We start from the raw sequence: 21,538 nt of genomic DNA, 5'->3' as shown, positions 1-21,538 counted from the left end.
TATATATATATATATATATATATATATATATATATATATATATATATATATATATATATATATATATATACACTTCTTGATATGTTGCATCTTTTAACATGTCTATAAGTCTATCAACTCCCACTGTCTTTTTAAAAGCTTCCTCGATATCTTGATTGACTGCAAATACCAAATTTCTCCTGTTTATTATATCAATAATAAGTGATTTAAGATAAACAGATCCAAATCAATGAAAAGAATAGCATTGTTACGATTCAAACTTCAATTATGGGGAGTGGGTGTTCATTTTGCCCACAAAAGAAACAATATTTGTTCATCTACAGTTCTACAGACATCATTAATCCAATATTAAATAACCCTATGTTTCTCAAAGTGTTTGTTATGATAAGATCATAAGCAGAATAGCTATAGGGAAAATTCTAGTCGTGCAAGATTACCATAATTACTCTAAATCCTTTCATTGACATGTTAATATTGATTTTATTCATGTATGATGATGTCTAAAGTATATCATGGAATTGATAAATCATCTTATCTGTCTAGAGAAATGCAGAAACATATGAACACCTAATCAAATACAATTTTTGAATGCAGATATCATATAACTTAACAACGTAATTACACAACCATGGTGGCAGAATATAGAAACCCTAAAAATAAGGAAAAAGCGAAAATCTCAAATGAATCAAAATTACCTTCGGTTGGTTTCCGTTAGGCTGGTTTTATGAAATGTGTTAATGTTCCTAGTTCGAATATGCCATCTTCTATGATACAGAAACCATAACATATTGCTTACATATTGTCGTGATTGAAACATCACCAGCAAGAATCTTTGACACCTCGGTCTTCTCACCATTTGTATTTGTTTGTTGTTCATCTGAAATGCTAATAACAGGCTTAACAACTTTTCCTTGAAACTTGATTCTTCTGGTTGCTTTTAGATGAATCAGACTTAGCGAATCAAATGCATACGAGGAAACCAAGTTGAAAAATTCAAAGCCCCTCATATGTAAATCCAACTCCACTCCTTCAATAATTACAACAAGCATGGCATCAAACTCTCTTACATTTTGCCAGTTTTAGTGAGGGTAAGAGGAGAGGTCGTCATTCAACAGATGGAGAAGAAGAGAACAATCTTCGTACCTGATTTAGGGAATAAAAGAATCTTTAGAGATTGAATGTAAGAGAAAGAAATCTAGGGCACATGCATGAAGAAGAAGAGAACAATCTTCGAGCCTGATGCCTCCTCTGCTTTTGTTTTCCGCATCTTGATGTTTCCGATCGTACCTTGAACCTTTGACTTTTGATCCCAAATATGACTTGCAACCTTCGTTTTTTGATCTTCAACCTCTAATTCGAGTCATATAGTTTCGAATCTCAGAAAATTGACCTTGCTACCTCCTATTTCTGATGAAAGAGGAGTCAAATCTGAGAGAAAAATGAGGAGTCGCCAGCTCAAAATGGATTAGAGGTGAAGTGGGGGGGGGGGGTCTATACTGATTTTGATTAAGAGTGTAAAAACTTTTGGAACTGAGGATTAGGTTTTTGGTGGAGGTGATGGATCGGGGAATTGAGGAAGCTGCGGATGAAGACGAATGCCCTAGGGCTTTCTCTTGCTAATGAAGAGGCGGGGGGGGGGGGGGGGGGGGGGGTGTTTAATTTTTGCGATTGAACAAGCGGGGGCTAGTTTTTTATGATTTCATTTTCCCCCTGAAAACGCGTGTTTCATTAAAAAAAATATATAAAGCGACACACTCACATGACGCTCATTTTATGCTAGGCGCCCTCCGTATTTCTTTTTTTATTTATTTTTTGACACTAATTTTAGGGCACGCACAAATGCGTGTCCAAAATCTTTTAAATTTTAGGAGAGATGACATTATTTTTACTTCACACAGTTTTGCGTATCGTAAATCCGTGCGTGACATAAATTGCATGTCATTAAAGGCTTGTTTTCTAGTAGTGAACCCAAAAGGAAAAAAAAATACCCCATTCACTACTAATGTAACCAACTCGACCCAATGCACTAAGTGAGGCCCACTCTTACTCGTAACATTGCCCCCGATGTGTTGTGTTCGTTACTCTGGCGTTGCATGTACAAGTACATGCGTTATCGTTTGAGATTGGTCTTTTTTGTTATCATTCCGACCTTAGATACTTCCTAATCAAACATGATTTTGATGATGGCTCCACCACATAGCCAACATCACTCTAGTCCTCCATCACAAGGACCATGTACTAAATATTTGCCTAGAAAAACCACTCAACTTTAGTGTTGACTTAAGCTCTTATCCTAAAGGTACTTTTTCAACTTATTAGGCCATCTACAATCTGGATATGATACATAACTAAATCTAGGTTTCTACCCTTCCTCCTCTAAGTATGTTTCCCTATTTACACATTACTATATCATCATGCATTACCCATCATCATATTGTCAAGGCATATTATATCACTAGCATGCATTGCCCTAACATCATAGACTATAAAAATTCTAGAAAATCATAGCATGCATACATCACAACACACAATCAACACATATCCCTCTTTCTAGCATGAACCTAATCACACAGTTCACACCTAATCATCATAACAAGAGTCTAAAAAGCAATACATACTATACTATTACTCGACAAAAAGAGAATGGAATTTCCAGCACATAAAGCATACACACTTAGTGCACATACTTCCTATAATATCCTAGGTTCGATTCATATATTCTAGGTTATGAAATTTCTCCAACAAGGTACTAAGCATAAGATGACTCACCCTAACACGAACAGATGCCTCGGTTCGCTTCAAGTATTTAAACCATTTGAAGTTGTCAAGAAAGCCCTTAAAACACATAATAACAACCAATTATCAAGTGAATACTAATTACACAACCTTGACTACAACTCATACTACGTTGTTAAGTTTTAGGATTTTTCTAGCCCAATCCCTATTAAGTGTTATGAGCATAAACCAGAATCCACAACTTCAAATTAGCTGATATCAGAGTTTCTGGAAACTAGACTCAATTTCCCACAACTTTTTCTTGTGATAATTTTGACTAATTTAGACCAGAATGGCCTCTACAACCCTTGCAAGACAGGTCAATGAATATGTTCAGATTTCTAATTTGTTGACAAACATCACTATAACCTCCTAAATTGTGCATGAAGTCAACAACAACAACAACCATTTATAAGGAATCGATACAAAAAGAGAGGTTTAAAGATATATTACTAACCTCTAGAAATCTTAAGGAATTATAAGAGAGATTCGATGAGAAGAACCATACACCAATTCCACCATGTATGCTTCAAGAATACACTTCTTCACATGAATCAACTTCAAACCACAAAGGAAGAAACCATATCACAAACACTCTCTAACTTGAGTTGTTGGCTGCAAATAAGGTTACGAACCCTCTTTAAATAGTCCATAATGTTCATATTTGGCCCTCAAAGTATCACAAGATGACTCCTTTAACCATATACGTGATCAAGAATCATTTTATTACACTTTGGCACACATAAGTTAGCTTAATAATAAACTTAACAGAATACTATTCTCGTTAATAGTACATAAATTTGGGTCGTTACACTAGTCTTATTTACCAACTAAACTCTAGATTTAAGTTTTAAGCCGTTTAACAAAACATATTCACATGCATATGTTTTGAACAACACTCGGTTCAAATTCAGCCACGGGTTTTGGTGACGGATTTTATTTCCATCGCTAACCCGTCACATCCGGTTGCTTATTTTTAAATTCAAATATATGTCAATGATAGTTTGAATTTCAATGGACGGATTCCACCTTGTCGCTAAATTATCATTGTTCGGATAATGAGGCATCGAGAATGACTTAAAGTTTTTTGGTTCATGTATACGGGACAAAAGAAACAACGCGTATATAATATAAATAATCAAATTCAAATATACACGGTAGACTCCTAAGCCGAGACCACATTAACCGCAATCGGACTCTTAACCCTATAAATGTTATTCATCCATGTCAACGATCCAAACTCAAAGCTACCATTGCTGCTCTTATAAGTTCCAAAATCAATCCTGTAAGTCATCTTCTCCCCCGACTTCCCAAACCTCATAACATTAGGGTAAACCGAAGCTTTTACTCCTGTGATTTCTAGTTTCGAATAAAAAACTGCCGGGCCTTCACCAATGTAAGTAACTGTCCTGTACACCGACAAATTTCCAGTCAAATTAGCAACACCAATCGACGGATAGTTGAAGTTGTAGGAGGGTGTGGGAGGATTCTTGCAGTAAACTGGCGTTGTGGTCAAGTTCTTGAGTTGTGAGAGAGTTGCACCGCTGCTGCAAAGTAGGTTGATGAGATCATTGGTGTCAAAATCGTAAATAAGTCCAGGGTTGACCGCTGCAACCGGATTTATGTGTCCTGATCCGTAATCAAAAGGTGTTGCATAAGTTGAATCGTCGTTTTTTATGAGGTTTCGGGTATTATCGGTTGTAACAGCTGTAAGAAAAGTGAGAATGATACGATAAGCAAGATGATTTTCTTGTAACAAAATGAATTAGAAACACAAGTGTGCATCACATAGGATGACCCTTAAATAGGTGGTCATAGTGCATTATCTTTTGGGACATAAACTTTGGTCCTTCTTCAAAAACCATCTCATGGATCACAAGAGAATTTTGTACTTAACGCAAGTCATTCTTGTTACATTTATAAGTTAAAAACATAATATATAATATTATATATAGTTTAGTGATGGCTTCTATTCTGTTAAGTGCATTAAGTCAAAGGAATCAAACACTAAGCAAAGGGTTGACCTGTGGTCATTATCGCAGATTTTATCATGGCAGGAGTCCAGTTTGGATGAACTGATTTTAACAATGCTGCGACTCCAGCAACATGTGGACATGACATAGATGTGCCAGAGATTATGTTATAGTTAAGGTTGTTGCCAGCAGTGTCTTCCGTCGCTAAAGGTGACCATGCAGCCAAAATGTTCACTCCTGGTGCAGTGATATCCGGCTGCATTCAGTAGTTGCAACCATCATGCATTAGAATCGATATTCATTTGAAAAAAAAAAAAAAAAAAAAAAAAAAAAAAATCTAATACAATGGTAAAAATACAAACTTTAATGATGTCAGGAGTTATTATATTCGGCCCCTTGGAGGAAAAAATCGCCATGACTGGTGCTGGTTTAATCCCGACATGTGTTACTGTTTGGTAGATTCTAGCAGTCGAGTTCCTTGGATCATGATGAAACGTTAACTGTTAGATCATAGTAATTGTGATCTTATATATAGAGAACACATGATTATAGACTTACTTGAAGGTGTTCATGTACGATTGAAGCTCTTGAGCTTCTTCTTGACCAATTAAAACGCTTCGAATTGCAGGTTGAAAGAGAACGTATTTCGCTAGAGGATCAACTAGGATCATCCCCGCACCTCCGCCTTCTTTTATTGCAATCGCTTTCTCTTTTCTATCCTCGGTCAACCTCTCAAGCTTACACACCACAATCTTCCCCTTTATCAAGTTTGAATCCAAGGTGTTTTTCTTGCAAAAGCTAGATAATATATAGGAGTTGAGTTAGCAACTAATTGTTTTGTTGCGACAAATTAATAATGCATCGCTAATGTTTTAATTTTATTGTGGTTATAAGTTCTTTAGAATACCTTGCATTTCTTGATGGGATACCGGAAGCTGCAGCAACACCTCCAGATATAAGACTATATTGTTTCCCTAGATCAGGTGTGGTGTTTACACCGAAGCCCTTCAACTGTTTCATATTTCCAAGTAGCACGTATGACGGAAATTCGCGATCAATCGTGCTAGCACCGACAGTAAGGATCCAGGGGGCCACATTGGCCGCCGTGTTTGGCAAAAAACTGTTCCCAGCAGACGCACATACGACAATTCCTTTCTCAAAAGCATGAAATGATCCAATCGAAATCACATCCTCAAAGTAAACAGGTTGAGGTGGAATTGGACCAAGAGACATAGAAATAACATCAACACCATCATGAATCGCATCATCGAGTGCTGCAAGAAGGTCGGCGTCTTCACAGTCGTTGAACCAACAAGCTTTGTAGATGGAAAGTCTAGCACTTGGTACACCTCCGGTGGCTATACCGGATGCTAACCCATGTAAACTCACGTTGGAGACCTTTGATCCGGCAATGGTAGAGGATGTGTGGGTCCCATGGCCATCAGTATCTCGTGCTGATCGAAAGAAAGTTCGGTTGAGGTTATCTAGAGGTCCGTTTATTGCTTCAAATCCTTTCGAGTAGTATCTAGCTCCTATAATCTTTCTGCAAAGAGTTTGCAAAGTGGGGACTATTGTGACGAAACATTTTTTAATGGATGTTCGAAATTTGACATTTGAAAATATTCCTTTTTCAATTACAAGGTTATTGCAAATGATATAAGACAATGACCTTTAGTGACTCATAGAGAACAATTAGTGACAAACATGACTATTTTTTGCAACGCTTACCTGTTGCAGTTGGATTGTGTGAAATTCTGTCCAGGAACACATTCTCCCTTGAATTTTATTGGCACAGGCCCCAGTCCATAGTCATCGAAGCTTTGAGATTCCGGCCAAAAGCCTTATAAATTGAGTATTGTTTTTATTAGAAATGAACTTTATGTGGTCATTATAGTTTTTTAATTAATAACTACGTACCAGTATCAATGACACCAACAATTACATCTGACTTTATATCCATAGGAAGCTTGTTATATTGTGGAATAGAATCTACTCCTAGAAATCTCCATGACTTAGTCGTATGCAGTTGATTCATTCTGCTCTCGAAGACTGAAATAACATCTTCGTTTTCTGTGATACAAATGGAATTGTAAACTGTTTAGAATACTTCTAAAAATACAAAAGATAAACAGTTAGAGATACTCTAGTTCCTTTAGACATAGTCTTTCTAATTTCCGAGATCTAATACGAATTTAATATATACAAAGTATATATCCAACGCCAGAAATTTTTATTCCGTTGGTATATAAATGAGGAAACCTGAAAGTCTTGTTGCTTGATCGGATGTAAGCATGGCGGAAAAACCTCTGAAGCTTTTAGTATAATGATGGATTGCTGCTTCTTTTGCTCCATTATAACTGGAAAAGAATAGCTTTGTCACAAAAACCATGTTTTTGTCTTATGGATCCTTATCCGATATCCATGTGATAAATGATCCAATAATATAATAAACGAATGTATATGTGCTTGCCTTTCAAGAACCAACGTGAGCATTTCATGGTTAGCTGAGATGACAGACTGTGAGCTCGGGTGTGAGTGTTGTCCCATGTAGACTACGTAATGCTATTGATCCAGAAATACATTTGTTAACCATAAGACAAATTTTTTGTGAGAGATTATTGCTAAAAAAAGGTTTATTTTGTTAAAGAAACTGTAATTCTCTTGCAAGTATGAAACTGTAATGTCCCTTCGTAACGTAACACTGTAGAATAAATATTTCAAGAGAGAACATGTTACCTTTCTATCATCGGCTCCATGGCCTAATGCAAGTGTAACTAGTAAAAGTAGACCCAAAAGTCTTGCTGCTTTCATATTTACCGAGGACTACCCTTGGCAACTTAGCAAGCTTAGCATTTTGCAAGTGAAATTGTACACTTTTTATAGGTGAAGTCATTCGGAATGTAATAGCAATTAATATAAAGTTGTAATTAATTAATTAATTGATTTGATGTAATTTGATGAAATGATCAGTCGAAAGAAAGCATCAACGGGTCGGCTGGTTTGCATTGCCGGCTTTTGTTTTTGCTCTAAGCAAATGGCATATTATGATTTAATTAAAGAAATAATTGGATTATTGAAAGGGAAAATGACAAAAAGGCCCTACGAACTTTCTAGGGTTTACCCGTTGAGTCCCTAAAGTTGTTGCCGGGCTTTATGGGTCTCTAAACTAGGATATAACCTGCTCTTTTAGTCTCTGTCAACTTGTAATAGCCGGTTCAGTAACCTTTTAGACCAAAAAAACTCACATTGTGCCCCTATAAAACCAAAAAATAAGTTCAGGGACCAATTTAAACAAAAAAAAATCTCCTTTTCTTCTAAATCCTCAATTCGAAGAAAAAAAGAGATTAACTCTCGTTTTCTCTATGAACATCATCAAACCCATACATCCTTCTTAACATCGCATCCATCAAACCTGCAACTCGGAGGGAGAAGGAGAGGTAGTTTGTGCGATTTTGAACAGAGAAGAAGGAAGGAGGGGGTCAATTCCTTGAAGAGCTGAAATTGACTCAAAGAAAATAGTGGAAGGGGGCTGTGATTGAGAATCGATTAGAAGGGGAAGAGGGTTGTGATCTTCGGTGAGGGTGTGTGACGATCAAGGGTGAAGACGGAAAGAAGAGCAGCGATCGATTTCTTGGGAGGGTACGAATTGAGTTTTTTTTTGTCTAAAAGGTCATCGAACTTATCTTTTTTGGCTTTATAGGGGCACAATGTGAATTTTTTTGGTCTAAAAGGTCACTGAACCGGCTATTATAGGTTGATAGGGACTAAAAGAGCAGGTCATATCCTAGTTTAGGGACCCATTAAACCCGACAAAAACTTTAGGGACTTAACGGGTAAATCCTATAAAGTTCGTAGGACATTTTCATTATTTTCCCTTATTGAAAATATGATTAAAAAAGGTTAATAAGACTAAATCATAAATGGTCCCTTTGGTTTGCTAATCGGAAAAGTCGAGTCTAAGTTTTTTTTTCTTGCATCTGTATTCCTTAATGTGATTTTTTCTTGTAAAAGCGGTCTATTAAACTGACGACATCTAAGGGCGTTCGTTAACCCTCAAGACATGGCCTACAAGTAAGGGCATTATCGTCCAATATCTTGTACCTCTGCTACATCCTTGTATTGCCACCATGATACAATTATACTTTATTATATCAAATCACATCCATGTGTTAGTTACATCTTTAAACTTTCAAGAAAAGGAAAATGACTTATAAGCCCAACGAAGTTTTCAAACCGTTCAAAAAACATTGATTATGTTTTGTTTGTTCAAGAAAACCCAACGAACTTAACATTTTGTCTAGAAAAGCCCAACTAACTTACACTTCTCATTTAGGGTCAACCAAATAATGAAAGTCAACGAATGAAATGGCTTATGACGTGTAATTAAATATTGAAAAATGACTTGTAAGACCAACGAATTTTCAAAACCGTTCAAAAACCCCCAATCATGTTTTGTTTTCTGAAAAAAAAAAAAAAAAAAAAAAAAAAAAAAAAAAAAAAACTCAACGAACTTACGTTTTTGTTCAATTCTCATTAGAGACAACCAAATTCATTAGGTATACAACTAGTTGGCAAATGGCATGGCATTATATTTAATGACATGGAATAAACAGATTAGAATTGCCTTTTATATATCAATTTAGGGCTTGGAGAAGAGAAAAACGAACGACATCTGTGTTCGATCTCTTGTAATAGCTACTTCTTCTTCCTCCTCTCAATCGTTGATGTCTAACTCAAGATCTACAAAGAAGATATTTGATGATGCAAACTCTTGTGGATGTAGACGCCCTTCATGGATTTGGACATCTAGAATGGAGGATCATCCAGAGAAAATGTTTAGGGTTTGTTCGAACAGATGGGTAAGTGTAACTGAAAGCTTTATCATGTCCATTTTAATAAGTTTTTGTTTTTGAAAGAAACCAAACAAATAGATAGAACATAAACATGATAAAGCTTTCAATTAAAGTTACCAATATGTTAGAACAAGCCCTAAACTTTTTTCTTTGGATGATCCTCGATTCTAGATGTCCAAATCCAAGAAGGGCGTCCACATCCATAAGTGTTTTCATCATCAAATATCTTCTTTGTAGATCTTGATTTGGGCATAAACGATTGAGAAAAAGAATAAGAAGTAGCTATTACAAGAGATCGAACACAGATGCCATTCGTTTTTCTCTTCTCCAAGCCCTAAATCAATATATAAGGGGCAATTCTAATCTGTTTATTCCATGTCATTAAATATAATGTCATGTCATTAGCCAACTAGTTGTATACCTAATGAATCTAGTTTCCTCTAATGAGAATTAAACAAAAGCTTAAGTTCATGGGTTTTTTTTCAACAAACAAAATGTGATTAGGGTTTTTTGAACGGTTTTGAAACTTTGTTAGTCTTACAAATCATTTTTCGATATTTAATTACACGTCATAAGCCATGTCATGCATTGACTTTTATTAGCTGGTTGACCCTAAATGAGAAGTGAACGAAAGTGTAAGTTAGTTGGGCTTTTTTAGACAAAATGTTAAGTTCGTTGTGTTTTCTTGAACAAACAAAACTTGATTGGTTTTTTTGAACGGTTTGGAAACTTTGTTGGGCTTATAAGTCATTTTCCCTTCAAGAAACTCATTTCATATTTTTCATCTTCTTCATCGATCTTTTTCACCTTATTAAGCTTCCTGCGACTGTCCATCTCTTCTGTCCTTATTTTCTCAACTTTTCACACATATTTGCACCTAACTATGACATAGTGTGGACCATTCGACGACGAAGTTCACATTCAACCCTAAATCACCACTGGTCACGAATCGCGGGGCAGCCCGACTCGACTCGTCGATTCCCCTTATGGACTCGACGAGTTTCTTCCATGGCAACACTCAAACGACCTTCTGAGGTCAGATCTGCTTCTCTAACCTCTAGATCTGACTTCCCTATGCCCAATAATCATGTAAAGGTCCAATCTTGACACTCATACAATGCACACAAGGCTTCTTTTGGTGAAATAGCTTCTAAAATGGCAACCTAGGTTCATATCTCCAATGAAACAGCATAAAGTAGAATGGTTGGGACTCTCTAGACCTCTTAAGGTCCAGATCTAAGACTTATTCCACCTTGGGACCTCATAAGCTTCGAATCCAAGCTAAAGAAGGAATAAGAAAACCCTAGATTCAAGAAAACCACCAAATACACGAGAATGAGTATATATTCATACCTCCTACAGCAGTCCCATGCGAAGAGATGATAGATCCACTGCCCCTATCTCGTTCCTTGCTTGAGTCATGCTCTTTTCCTTCCACAAAACCCATAAATTACTTGATTTCATCATAAGAACTCTCCCAAGGCTCCAATGGCGATTTAGGGTTTCTCACAGGAGATTTGAGGCGCATCCAAGGTCATAAGTTCCTTTAAATAGGCTCCAACCCCGGAACTTATGGTTTTCTCTGCCCAACACCTACCCGGCTAGTCCATACTTAGACTTGTAGAGTCCTTTCATTAAATGCCCGCAATCAACTCGACGTGACTCGTCGAGTCCCTCCTAAATCCTCAAAATTGAAACACAAACTCACATACCTGAAATCGCGGATGTTACAATTCTCCCCCACTTAATTTGATTTCGCCCTCGAAATCGCTCCTCCAACCACATAGAAAGAAACCAAACATCTGAAAATCACCCCTGAAATAATCTCACACCAAAATGACGTCTTCCTCTATGGATACCTGGACCCGACTAGGAACTCCTAAATTCAGAATAAACCAGCCCCTCTGCCGTTAAGATATCCCTCCTGACTTTCCAACTATAAACCCAACAATCGACACCGATCACCCATCCCATACATACCAAACAATCTCAAATATACTTCTATAGTCGAAAAGGGCACATTACACCAAAGAATCGTCTCCTGCCCTGAAATCGAACCCCACCGGTTCAAAGAAATTTCAACACTCCGCCTTCAGATATAAGAAATAATCATGCTCACACAAAATGTCCTATGACATCCATAATCATAAACCCCCAACTTACTCTCAATGATCCCTTCTCCACCCTGGGTATTAGGTCATCTCTCAACCAACCATTAACTTCCAAAGGTTACTCATAACATGCTCCCAGTGTCTCGTTGACTTCCTTCTCACGTCAACTATCTCGGCCCAGTGACACACAAGTCACAAGTTCTCTTTACCCCAAATGAATACCATACTCCCATCGGAAATCACCTCACCCTCGACCTTAGCCGAATTAATACTCATTTGTCTCATTCACCTACTCGTATTTCCCGTACTAACGAACCGACCCCACTAGGTCTAAGATATCAGGTGACAACAATACCCCTCAACCAATAATCCATCTCAGAATCCAAAATCTCCTCTTGCCTACCCAACGCACTACCAAATCCAAGCTCAAACTCGAGAGTTTGGTCCGACCCAAAGTTGGAACCACTTGTCCCAATGAAACAATCATCTCATGACTCAACCTGCAATCCACACTAATAGCACTTTTCCAATGCCCTCCTGTTGCGACAATCACCACTCAAGTCAGAATACAACGATTCCCGACAAATATGGGGACCCCAGTCTCTTCCCTGGTTCGAGCGTCAGGCACCCCAAAACTCAACTATTAGGGCTACTCTAGCCCAAAACTCTTTGGCGTCGTGCTCAGATCAAAGAGTACTTCTTCATAACCACCTTTCACTGACTAGAGAGTACTACGGCTTCCCGTAGCATCGCAACAACCTCCCTTTGACTAGTGAGTATTACGGCTTCCCTTAGCATCACAATGACCTATAACTAGTGAGCACTACCGCTCCCCGTAGCATCACAACAACCTCTGACTAGTGAGTACTACGGCTTCCCGTAGCATCACGATAACCTCTGACTAGTGAGTACTACGGCTTCTCGTAACATCACAACAACCTCTGACTAGTGAGTACTACGGCTCCCCGTAGCATCACAACAACCTCTGACTAGTGAGTACTATGGCTTCCCGTAGCATCACAACAACCTCTGACTAGTGAGTACTACGGCTTCCCGTAGCATCACAACAACCTCTGACTAGTGAGTACTACGGCTTCCCATAGCATCACAACAACCTCTGACTTATCCCCACCATCTCATTCTCACGTTACCGCCACCCTGCGTCCACTAGCACATGCTCCATGGACTAACATAGATGGGTGCCCACACTTATCCAAATTACACATCATTATTCCTGATGACAACCGCCATCGCCAAGACACCTCTCCCCGCTGCAATTCTCATTCTTAAACAATTCCACCTGATGCCAATACCCAAGGGCTCCTACTGGTACCGTAGATACTCAATACGCCACTTGCAGTCTCAACCCAAGACTCAACATTAATTCGAACTTTAGGCCATCATACTCAGATACCTCGGCAATGACCATAGAACCTCACGACGTACTGCCTCAACCCCTGATCTCCTTCTTTCAGCATAATACATAGATACACCCACCCATTGTTGGATTACTGTCTAAGTCCATAACTATTTTGGTATATACTTGACCCGATTATGAGCATGGTCCTTTTGGGTTGCCTTCACCATAGCAATATGTAGGATGAATTAAGGAGATAAAGGTTTAAATATGATTTATTAATACGTTATGAGAATAATATATTAAAAGAGAAATCATATTGTTTAATTAATATTATTCAAGAATTAATTAAGAATTAATTTTTGTGAATAAAAGAGATTAATTAAATTTAGGGGACTGAAGTTGTAATTATAAGATAATTATAATTGGGCTATGGATCACCTAATAATATATAGGTTGGACGAATTCTATGGGAAGCCCATTAGAAATCGTCCAAGGGATATGTTAAAGGAGTCCATGGGCTGCTTAGGGCTTAAGTAGTCAGATTAGGGTTTCCTAGTTGAAAACCCTAATAGCCTACATGTATATAAAGGGCCCTTATGCCCCAAAAACGTGGACAACTGATCCTCTAGGGTTTTAGTCGTTTTGGGCAGCCTCCTTTCTTCTCCTCTTCATCCAAGTTGCATATGGTGTTTGTGACTCCATTAGAGGTGCAGCACTTGAGGCACTAAGCTTTCCAAGGCCAATCAAAGCAAGGAATTGATTGTTATTGCAATATAACAATCAAAGGTAATTCTCTAAACCCTAATTCAGTTTATTAAATGTTAGATCTAGGGTTTATAGCCTTGGATTCAAAGCATGTACAATAGAGTAACCTAGATCCAAGCATTAGGGTTTGTATGAGCACATAGGATTGTTTCTTATGCCTAAAATCCATCAGTGGTATCAGAGCCTTGATTGATTTCAGTTGTATGTGATGCTTTACTGTTTTGTTTGCTAAAAATCGATTTTTTGGCCTCTGCCCGACTCAACTCGGCAAGTCAGTATCTAGACTCAGCGAGTTCAGAGCTGACTCAGCGAGTTCAGAGCTGACTCGGCGAGTTCGAGCGTCAGACAGAGGATATTTCAGGATTTAACTGCTGTTTTGACTTGGATTTAATGCCTAATTCGGTTTTTGAAGTTAAAATCCGATTTTTATCTTAAATTAGTGATTATCCTTGCCAAAACAATAGATAATTTCAAATCTTTTAAATATTGGTTGTTTATATGATAAATATGGATTATTTCAAATTATTTGGTAATTATCTAGTGACTAAAATAAGATTAGGTCAAATATAGATATGACTAAATTAATTGTTTAACTTATATTATATGTTATTTGATCCTTTGTGATGTGAAAAAGTTTCAATTGCACCCTTTAGGTTTTAGAGTTTAAATTTGAACTTAAAAGTTTTGTTTATGAAATTTAAATAAGTTAAACCCTAATGTTTTGAAATGTTTCAAAACTTGCCCTCAAGTTTTGGAATTTAAAAGTTGATTAAAAGTTTAATTTTCAAATGTTAAATTCTAAAACTCTAATAATTTGAAAAAGTTCAAATCACACACCTATGGTTTTATTAATTAATTAAAGTGTATAATTAAAACTGATTTAATAAATCCATAAGGTTTTGGTTTACATTTAATTAATTAAAAGTATAATTTACTAAGTTAAACCACCTAGTATTTTAAAAGTGTAAAGTACACCCTATACTATATATAACATTAAAAGTCTAATATTATATATGTATGAGTAAACAGTCAGTCTTACCGTTAGTAGGCCTCATTCACGAAGCTGGTCTATAAGGGGTGTTTAAGGAAATTGCCTATAAAATGGCGATTGAATGGGTATCCACTCTTACCCACCGCATTCTTGACTAGTGGAGGGTCGTTAGCCGAACGGGTAGGATAGGACAGAAATCTTCCATTATAAGTATAATGAAGTACAAAGTAACTAAATGCTTTTTCAAATTCCCAAATCATAGTTAATTTAGGAAAAATGTGAAATTGTATGCTAATCCATAGAATTACACTTCGTACCCTTGTCAAGCGTTAGTGGAGCGTGTGTGGTTAACCGGCACACTAATTTGGGGATGACATTGGTAGCGAAGGGTGACTAGATGTTTGTCATAGATCAATGGAGCGTGTGTGGCTAACCGACACATTGATTAGGTGATAGTAGCATTGGGTGCACCACGTGATTCGTATGGTTATTCACACCTTATTTGTGATCCTCGGCATCCCAGTCACAAATAGAAGGGCATAATCGAGATTAAACATGCCATTGAAAAGTTCAATGAATCTCATAAGATCTAGGAGTTTCAATTCATTTAAAACTTAAACTTCCTTTTCGTTTTTCATGATGGAAATTGGTAAATCGTCATTTACCTACCTTCAAATACTCTGCAACTAGATTACGGCATCCCTCTTCTAGGTTGTAGAATATTGTGTTGGATCCTAGCCTTAATAACTCATTTGGGTGTTTTATTAAGGACTCAATCAACTTAACTTGAACTTTCTCCCGTTTTGTAGATGTCTAGTTCTGATAATCATGGTCTTCCCAAATCCCATGGAACAAGTTTTCCAAATGAAGATGACGTTCCGAGATACGATCAAGGAAATGAGAGTCATGCTTCACTTCCTCCACCTCCTCTAATTGTTCTCCCTAACCCACAAGTTCAAAGGCTTGAAAAGTTCAAGCTCACTCAAGCCCTTTTGGCAAGTAAACATGAAGATGGGAAACCTGTGTGTGCACATGTCTTAGAGATGAAGTCACACATTGATAGGTTAAACATGTTGGGTGTCGAGATTTCAAGTGAGTTGGCTATTGAATGGGTTCTTCAGTCACTTCCTAAATCATATAGTGAGTTCGTAAGAGTGTACTATATGATGGACCAAGACGTGACTCTTATTGATCTCACCTATTTGCTTATAGCTGCTGAATCAGCAATGATTTGGCGTGCTAATCAAGCAAATTTGTCTGGTGAATCAAACTCTCAAACTTCAATGGACACTGGCAACATTGGAAGTCCAGAAAGAGAAAAGTATGTTGTTATGCCAAAGAAGTCTATTTGTTTTTATTTCCAAGAGAAAGGGCATTGGAAACGAAGTTGCCCTATATACTTGAGAGATCTAAGGGGTGGGAGAGTCAAGACGTATGGCTCTACTTCAGGTAAAATCCATTATCTAACTCTTTTAAGTTCCTATTCTAGATTCTTAATACATGATGTGATAAGATTACATTTTGATGTTTTGTAGGATCGAAGAAAAGAGAGGAAGCTTAAGGGAAGAAGTGAGCTGAATCTAATCGTGAAGAAATGGATTTCGATCGCATTACTTGAAGATTGGATTCTTGAGCTACTACTTGGAGTTAGAATAGATTGTTAAGAAATATGTAATAACATAGTTTTTCAATTAAATTGCATTGTGAGGACAAATTTTTTCCGCAATAAAATGAATTTTGATTTTATCTTATTTATTTATCCTTGCAATGGCATGTATGAAAAATTGATGTTTGAATGTTTCTATTATTAGCAATAATGGATTTGATTCTTAATTATGTTATTTGTGGAATGTCAAAAGTTTACCAAATAGGGAGAGTTTCTTGTCGCCCAAAGTTTCAATTGGACAGAAACTCGGAATCATATAATGTGTATTGTATGATGAATGAAAAACTTTCACATTTGGGAAACTTAGACTAATTCTTTGACAAAGTGTCGATTGAAGGACTAGGAGATCAAGTACACTAGGTCGTACGTTGATCAAGTCTACCACAAGAGCGACAAAGATATTCGTCATGATTTACTAAAGTTTAGTAAATATGGTTATACTTATAAGATTTAGTATAATTCTGAGTTAACTGAAAGAGTTTCAATCAATAGCAGAACAAATAAGAAGAATCAAGAAGGCAGAAAGATAAAAGTTTCTCCATTCTAAGAAGAAGGGAGAGTTCCTTTTATTGTGTTTTATGATGAAGTCTAAATGATTAAGAACCATATATCAATTGATCCTCTAAGTGAGTCTTAGTGCATTTTTATGTCTAAGAAGAGGAATCGAGAATTGTAGAAATGGTTAAATTAAAGAGTCAATCATACTTTGTTCCAATATCAAGTCTTAGAGTAATACTCCAAGATTGTGACATTGAGTGAAAAGTCTTAAGTAGGTTTATAACACTCATCAAATGTGGAATTTGGAAAAGTTTTCTCATTCTTGCACATTTGAAATTGGTAAGTTGTGTTGTCTTGGATAAGACAAAGACCAACTAGGACCAATTATGTGAAATGTTTTGTCTTGATAAGAACAACACAAACTCTTGAATATTTGCTTTGTCAAGAAATGTTGCTTGACAAGAGAATCTTATATTTCAAGGAGTCAGTGGGAGTCTTAATGGTCTTGAAAGGTTTCAAGAACAAATCAAGAATAAATCTTATCGATCATCACTAGCACACGACTTGAGGTTTACAACCTATCGTGTTGACATTATTTTGTTTCTGTGCCATTCCAGTTGAGTTAATTGTGTATGTGAGTTCTCGTTTGAATGCATACTAGCGCCTTATTCGATGGAAAGTACATTGATATGTAAGGACAAGTTACTAAACTACTTGGAAGACATGGTGGGCACTCGTGTTACCATAAGGCAAGAAATCAAGATTAAGAAAGTTCAGTCCATATGAGTTTGGATTTGTCGCAAACCTTGGTTTTAGTAAATTCACATGGATAAGAACTCATACACCATAAAATCTAAGTGTCATAAGATTCCTTCCTTCATGAAATGACTGTGAGGAAATGCTTTCACTAAGAGATATCTTAATAAGATAGCAATTGTGAAAATTGTATTCTCAAATTCGATTATGGTTACGGCATCCCTTTCCATAGTTCGAATTGTGAGATTTGGCGATTAGTTTGAACATTTGGAACATAGTAACATAAGTTCTAAATTGTTTAAACACACATATGAGCTATCTAAGGCAAAGGTGTAAAAGTTTAAGAAGCTTAGATAAAGGCTTATCGAAGCATCTGGTATTACAAATATGAATTTCAGAAATTCAATAGGCATTGTTTTCTGGAAGTTCATTTGTTTTCTAAATACATGTTAAAGCTAGTGGGAGCATAAGTGTTATGCTTATACGATAATCATGATAGTGGGAGCATAAATGTTATGCTTGTATGATTATTATGGTGAGTATTGCAAGTTAGCAATATTAATTATAGAAAAACAAAGATTCAATTTGCAAAGTTGCATGGGTTGAAAAGTTGTTTTGCTATAATTAAGGGAGAGAATATTATACTTCGTTTCAAAATCTAAAGCATAGATTGAGAAATTTTAATAAATTTAGTCAAAGGACACATAGTGTGTTCTCAAATTTCGATTATGATTACGGCATCCCTCTTCATAGTTCGAATTGTGAGAACGTGACACATAAAATATTATGACAGAAGATTGATAAAGTATCATAACTTTATGTAAGACATTATGCATTGTGTCTCATACGCTTCAGGTATAGGATCGATTGCAAATGCTATAATATTTGACCATTCTAAAATTTTCCAAATGTCTAGCACATTAAGAGGGAAAAGGGACTAGAATCGGTTTTGACTAAAATAATTAAACAACTATCAAAGGACGATCAAAAGTTCGTTGAGGATTGGTCGCTTGTGAGTAGTTGGAAGTATGGTATTGGATGGACCATATTGACATTATTATGAATAGATAAGATTCTATTAAAAATGAGTTGTCATATGGAAAATGTGGAAATGTTTCCATATTGAGAGTTGGATATTGAGAATCTATGTCTAGATTAGAAACTTCTATGCAAGAAGGATGTTCAAAGGAATGTATTTTGAATATGAGACTTCACGTCTATAGAATTGTCTTGTAACAATTTATGATAGAGTACTTTGTAATTTCATTGGCCAAGTCTTGGTGACTTTTGTGCTATGATTTTGCAAAAGGATCGTTGCATAAAAAGTTAGAATCTAGCATATTCTAGTAATGGCAAGAACCTTGTGTTCTTACACTAACAATTAGGATTAAGGAATTGTGAAATTAGCATCATTGGAAAAGTTTTCAGTTGATCTATTTCACAAAGCATGGACCATAGGAAACAAGGTGTGCATGCATAGAGCATGGGACAATTGTTGTTGTAATTCAAGTAATGAGTTGATTATCTGAAACATTAAATGATAAATAATGAGTAATCAATATGGTGGATAAATAGAAGTGTTTTATTTACTCTCACAAGTTTGGGGCCATATAGGATTAAGTATTATTGTTATCTTTCAGTTTGCATGTTTTGACTTCCAGAATAACTAGGTTATTCAAACATCCACAGTCGGTCATACGTTGGAAGTAAGTATGAAGGAAGACTGACATGAAGAGTGTGTAGATTGTCTGAAAGGTTTAGACATAGCACAAGTTTGATGCAGAGTTCATGAATGCTTTGATAAGATTAGAGTATTGGATTAAACCCACGCTCACGTGAATCACTTCATGGATTATATCGCGAGTGATTGTGAGTCGATAATATTGTATATTCTTGAAACCGAGACGTGTGAGTTGTTATTTGTTGTTCGGTTGTGCATTGATAATAAGTAAACGCATTAGTAACTTGGTGCTATAAAACTTATTGTTGTGTGTGATTCGATCAGTGAATGCAAGCGAGCATTTGAGTCAAAGTTTATCCATTCCTTTTACCCAAAGTGGGATAAAAGCGATATATATGGGCCTCTCGATGATTTAGTGATGACACCTAAGTGCTTGGCCAAGTCGGGACTAAGTTGATGTGTTCAATTGTAGTTTGTTGTCAGTCATCATAAATCGGAATTCGGGAAACAGTATAGAGAGAATGATTAAAATTAATGCCTTGTGTCTATACGATATCTTGAGAATGGAGGAATATATGATCCCTTATCTAAAGGACACGCGTATCTGATAAGATCGGAGTGGACAGCGGCTTTTGAAAGCTACGATTGCTGATCAGGTTCTGAAGTCATATGGAAAATAGTTATTAGACTTATCCAAGTGGGAGACTGTTGGATTAGTGTCTAAGTCCATAACTATTTTGGTATGTACTTGACCCGATTATGAGCATGGTCCTTTTGAGTTGCCTTCACCATAGCAATATGTAGGATGAATTAAGGAAAGAAAGGTTTAAATATGATTTATTAATACGTTATGAGAATAATATATTAAAAGAGAAATCATATTGTTTAATTAATATTAGTCAAGAATTAATTATGAATTAATTTTTGTGACTAAAAGAGATTAATTAAATTTAGGGGACTGAAGTTGTAATTATAAGATAATTATAATGGGGCTATGGATCACCTAATAATATATAGGTTGGACGAATTCTATGGGAAGCCCATTAGAAATCGTCCAAGGGATATGTTAAAGGAGTCCATGGGCTGCTTAGGGCTTAAGTAGTCAGATTAGGGTTTCCTAGTTGAAAACCCTAATAGCCTACATGTATATAAAGGGCCCTTATGCCCCAAAAACGTGGACAACTGATCCTCTAGGGTTTTAGTCGTTTTGGGCAGCCTCCTTTCTTCTCCTCTTCATCCAAGTTGCATATGGTGTTTGTGACTCCATTAGAGGTGCAGCACTTGAGGCACTAAGCTTTCCAAGGCCAATCAAAGCAAGGAATTGATTGTTATTGCAATATAACAATCAAAGGTAATTCTCTAAACCCTAATTCAGTTTATTAAATGTTAGATCTAGGGTTTATAGCCTTGGATTCAAAGCATGTACAATAAAGTAACCTAGATCCAAGCATTAGGGTTTGTATGAGCACATAGGATTGTTTCTTATGCCTAAAATCCATCACCCATTTCCTTAGAATCTCACAACAAATCTTCATTCCACAACACGCCACTACAGAGTATCCCAACTCTCAATTGAAACATGAAGGAATCGTCAGTGACTGAGAACATATTAGTGACAATCTGAAACTTCCTTCTATATTGCTCAAAACTCATGCAATAATACTCATAACGACCTTGAAGTTGTTGCTTAATCAATTCTTGCTCTTTCCGAACCGTACAACCACCCATACAATAAACCAGAGTTCTCTCCGTTTCCAGACTAATCTTACGATCCAACCATCTCGAGTTCATTATAATCATTTCGAAGAATTCCTAACCACCTCGAGGTCTCTGACTAACGGCTACTTGTCGTGGGGACACTCATCCGTTCACAAACATGCACTACATGCATTATTTCGCTCTACGTCTCACCTCGACCACCAATACCCATGATCTCATGAACCTGCACAGCAGATCTCTATATCCAGTTCCCTAACCGCCTTTGAACAAATCTCAAATCTCCTCAATAAAGTACCCGGTTCTCCCCTACTTAGGGTTCGAGCCAACACCAATTGGCGCACTACCAATCTATCTCGCAGACTGTTTCCACCAGTAACATCGCACCTACTC

The 21,538-nt window shown here is 36.7% G+C and overlaps 1 protein-coding gene across 1 annotated transcript; it reads right to left on the bottom strand.

Annotated features, from left to right (window-relative positions):
* Nucleotides 1–3,848: 3,848 nt before the first annotated feature.
* LOC111886048 (subtilisin-like serine-protease S) lies at nt 3,849–7,559 on the bottom strand. Its single transcript, XM_023882289.2, has 10 exons — nt 7,485–7,559; nt 7,219–7,310; nt 7,008–7,105; nt 6,666–6,818; nt 6,477–6,588; nt 5,656–6,291; nt 5,307–5,546; nt 5,111–5,225; nt 4,800–5,004; nt 3,849–4,482 (listed from the first exon to the last, which is right to left on the bottom strand). The coding sequence occupies exons 1-10, from the start codon at nt 7,557–7,559 to the stop codon at nt 3,941–3,943; spliced, it is 2,268 nt and encodes a 755-aa protein (XP_023738057.1). The 3' UTR covers nt 3,849–3,940.
* Between the last annotated feature and the right edge of the window lie 13,979 nt (nt 7,560–21,538).

This window comes from Lactuca sativa, chromosome 1 (assembly GCF_002870075.4).
Source record: "Lactuca sativa cultivar Salinas chromosome 1, Lsat_Salinas_v11, whole genome shotgun sequence".
NCBI classification, from domain to species: Eukaryota; Viridiplantae; Streptophyta; class Magnoliopsida; order Asterales; family Asteraceae; genus Lactuca; species Lactuca sativa.
Note: the sequence above shows the minus strand (reverse complement) of the source record. Positions and strands in the feature narration are given on the sequence as shown.